The sequence below is a fragment of the Sinocyclocheilus rhinocerous genome, unplaced genomic scaffold, assembly GCF_001515625.1.
Source record: "Sinocyclocheilus rhinocerous isolate Xijiao unplaced genomic scaffold, SAMN03320098_v1.1 scaffold63, whole genome shotgun sequence".
NCBI classification, from domain to species: domain Eukaryota; kingdom Metazoa; phylum Chordata; class Actinopteri; order Cypriniformes; family Cyprinidae; genus Sinocyclocheilus; species Sinocyclocheilus rhinocerous.
Genome location: NW_015659563.1, coordinates 88,212 through 92,280, shown reverse-complemented (window position 1 = coordinate 92,280; position 4,069 = coordinate 88,212). Strand labels below are relative to the sequence as shown.

Genomic DNA, 4,069 nt, shown 5'->3' with positions numbered 1-4,069 from the left:
AGGGGAAGGGGAAGGGGAAGGGGTATAAAATAGAATTGGGATTGGGCCTTATAGTGAGTCCTGTTCCATGTTCCTTTGTCTGGTATTGAATGTTCATCTTTCCCCACTACGTGTGTGTTCCTAGTTCCGTTGGATGTTAATTAAAGTCTCTTTGTTTGAAGTCAACTCCTCGTCTCCTCGTTCCTCGCTCAGTGCTCCTCACAGTAGCGGTTCGTGACAAAAGGTGACTTGACCTGACTGTTTAGTAACAAAAATTCTTCAAATTATCTTCTTTTGTGTTCCAAAGAAAGTAACACATGAGGGTGAGTAAAGGATGACAGGATTTTCATTTTTGGGTGAACTATCCCTTTAAATTCAAATGTTATAGACAATATTTATTCAAATACTCATTCTAAAAACCATAAATTCTTGAGGAAACGTATGACAAATTAATCTTGAGGTACCTCGCGCTTAGTAGGCCTATATTTGTTCTTTTAGATAAACATTAGCAAACGTGCTATAATGTGCGTTGGGTGAGTCAAACCCCCGAACATTTATTTTACGTTGAACGTTTAAAATACATTTAAAATCCGAAGTTCCTTTAAAACACTTAGCCTCTTTAAACACATTGTGACACCGGCAGCAGCAGCCGAAATAAACTGCAGTGGGCTTAGAAAACAAAAATATGCGCATTTGTACACTGATTTCTTCTCCTCCCACATGTAACGTGGCAGCCAGCGATGGCAAAGCTCCTCAACAAGTGAAGCGTGTTGTCTTCAGTTCCCCGAATATTCGCAGCATGGTTGCGGTGAGCGCGGAGAGTCCCGTGGATCAGTACCGGACGCTGGCGTACGACACCGCGCTCAGCACTTTACTCGCTGTGCTGGTGTACGTGGTGGTGAAGGTGAGCCTGGACGGGATCCGCCAGTGGCGGGCTCGGATCTCGGTTCTGATCGTGGGTTCGGGTCCGATCGGGCTGAGCGCGGCTCTGGTCGCTGTCCGCTCCGGCAAGGTGCTGAAACTGACGCTTCTGGATGAGCGCTACCGGAGCGCGCTGCTCTGCAGACCGCAGCAGATCGCACTGGACCCCCGCAGCGTCCGCTTCCTCCTCGACCTGGGGGTGGATTTTGACAACATGGAAGGCTGCTGGCACAACGAGCACTTCTTCACCAAAATCGGAGTGTTTCAAGAGTATTTGTTGAGCATCTTGGAGCAGAAGAAGCAAAAGGTTGACGTGAAAGTCCATTTGGGTACAAAGGTACGTCACGTGTTAGTGGTAGTTTCTTAAGGAGTTGCTTGCAAATAAATCAGAACCACGTGTTAAAGTTATTATATAGTTTTTTTTTCATCATACACCTGTCCTGACCTAGTCATGTATTCAAAATTAAGATGCATGAAAAGCTTGTTGTGATTTGGAACATGGTAATGGTATTCTAGCTGGTCCAAGCTGGTTATTTGATGGTTATTAGCTGGTAGACAATCCTGGACTGGCTACCTGATCATGCCAGGTAATGGTGGTCCAGCTGGTTTTTGGAACATGGTAGCTGGTCACCATGTAATGTTAGCTATTAATCAGCTTGAACTGATTACTGACCAGTTTGGCCCAGCAATAACCAGCTTAAACAATCTAACAATCATCCTGGATCAGCAAATGACCAGTTGGACCAGTTAACAACCAACTTGCAGCAACTAATAACCAGTTTGGCTGAGCTAATAGCCAACTTCAACTAGCTAATGACCAGTTTAAACATTCTAACAAAGAGCTTGGACCATTTAATAACCAACATACACCAACTAATAACCAGTTTGAATCAACAAATGACAAGCTTAAACAATCTAACAACCAGCATGGATCAGCAAATGACCAGTTGGACCAGTTAATGACCAACTTACACCAACTAATAACCAGTTTGGCCTAATAACCAGCTTAAACTAGCCAATGACCAGCTAATGACCAGCTTAAACAATCTATTGACCAGCCTGAATCAGCAATTAATCAGCTTTGGCCAGTTAATAACCAACTTGCACCAACTATTGTGCGGTTAAGACCAGCACAGGACCACCGTAGATCCTGTGTGTCAAAGCCAGTGTCTTAAAAATATAAAATAATTTGACCTTTTTATGACAATTATAGGCAATTATATTTCAAGTTGTCAAATGGTACAACACTGAGAAAACAATAATATTCATGATTTAGAAATGCTTGCTATTTGTCAAAAAAAAAAAACTTTTAAGCATATTTAAAATAGTGAATTTACCATGTTTATCATTTTAAAAATAATGAAGTTATATATATATATATATATATATATATATACACACACATACATAAACAAACAAACGGTGCATGATGCCACTGGCTTTAGAAACCACGAAATATAATTGAAGTGCTTCTTCCAATAGATTTGCTGAGCAGAGACACTGTCCTTACAGTTCAGTCAGTGTTAACTCAGCAGACAGAGTCACAGCCAAGAAGCTTAATAAAGCTGCTGTCCGTTTGCAGAAAAATGACCTACAGCAATTAAAATCTGTTTCCTGGACACGTGTTTTCTGCTCACAGGTATGGCTCCTTTCACTTCTCTAAAGATTGAAAATTACATTTTTTTTAAATGTAGCACAGCAATTGCCTCAGGAATAAAAATACAAGCACCAATGAATTTCTATCACCATGAGAAAGCATTTTGAGCTGTTCTGACAGATGGCTCTGATATACAGGAAATTACTGTGATGGCAGTTTTCAAACTGTCTTATTAAATACACATTTAGTGCCAACTAACTAATTGACTGATGTCTGTCATATAATGAACAGGTGATTATGTTAAACAGGTGCAGTGAGAAGGCATTCAGAAAGCTACAGACAGCTAACCATTGAAGATCTCTCTCTCTCTGTCTCTTTCGCTCTTATTTTGGTCTTTGTGAAGGCCAGCAGGTGTGTGTGTGCTTATATATATATATATATATATATATATATACACACACATACATAAACAAACAAACGGTGCATGATGCCACTGGCTTTAGAAACCACGAAATATAATTGAAGTGCTTCTTCCAATAGATTTGCTGAGCAGAGACACTGTCCTTACAGTTCAGTCAGTGTTAACTCAGCAGACAGAGTCACAGCCAAGAAGCTTAATAAAGCTGCTGTCCGTTTGCAGAAAAATGACCTACAGCAATTAAAATCTGTTTCCTGGACACGTGTTTTCTGCTCACAGGTATGGCTCCTTTCACTTCTCTAAAGATTGAAAATTACATTTTTTTTAAATGTAGCACAGCAATTGCCTCAGGAATAAAAATACAAGCACCAATGAATTTCTATCACCATGAGAAAGCATTTTGAGCTGTTCTGACAGATGGCTCTGATATACAGGAAATTACTGTGATGGCAGTTTTCAAACTGTCTTATTAAATACACATTTAGTGCCAACTAACTAATTGACTGATGTCTGTCATATAATGAACAGGTGATTATGTTAAACAGGTGCAGTGAGAAGGCATTCAGAAAGCTACAGACAGCTAACCATTGAAGATCTCTCTCTCTCTGTCTCTTTCGCTCTTATTTTGGTCTTTGTGAAGGCCAGCAGTATTTTATTGTTTGCTATAAAAGTGCTCTTTCTTTTGTGGGTTGCTGCATGCTGAAAAGGATTTATTTTCAGTCTAGACAAGCATTTGTTTGGGACACTTTGGGCATCTTATCTTGGCCGTGTTCTTCTGAGGGCCAAGCAATCTGCCACTGAACCAAATATATATATATATATTTTTTTTGTGTGGAAATCAATATCTTTTGGTATTTATTCTGCAACATGAGATACTTAAGTGTTCATGGACTAAGTTCAGAGTAGCATTCTAGCATACTATTCTATATTATTTCACAAGCAGTATGCAGTGACATACATTTGACAAAAGTGCATACATTAATACACTGCACTCCACCTTACTTTTACAGCATGTTTTGGTGAAAATAAATTCACAAGGAGGTCTCCACTAGATTTTATACCAATTCAAATCTTCTTAACTTTCTAAGGTTTTAATTGATTTTATTACATCAAATATAATTAAAAGCACAAAACATACAACCCATTTCCATATA

The 4,069-nt window shown here is 39.4% G+C and overlaps 1 protein-coding gene across 1 annotated transcript in view; it reads left to right on the top strand.

The window, feature by feature from the left end:
- Positions 1–692: 692 nt before the first annotated feature.
- LOC107723961 (uncharacterized) overlaps positions 693–4,069 on the top strand; it is a 13,136-nt gene continuing 9,759 nt past the window's right edge. The window contains exon 1 of the mRNA XM_016532692.1: positions 693–1,237. Within this exon, the coding sequence (XP_016388178.1) occupies positions 779–1,237 (459 nt within the window). The 5' untranslated portion in view covers positions 693–778. The remainder of the gene's footprint in view (positions 1,238–4,069) is intronic.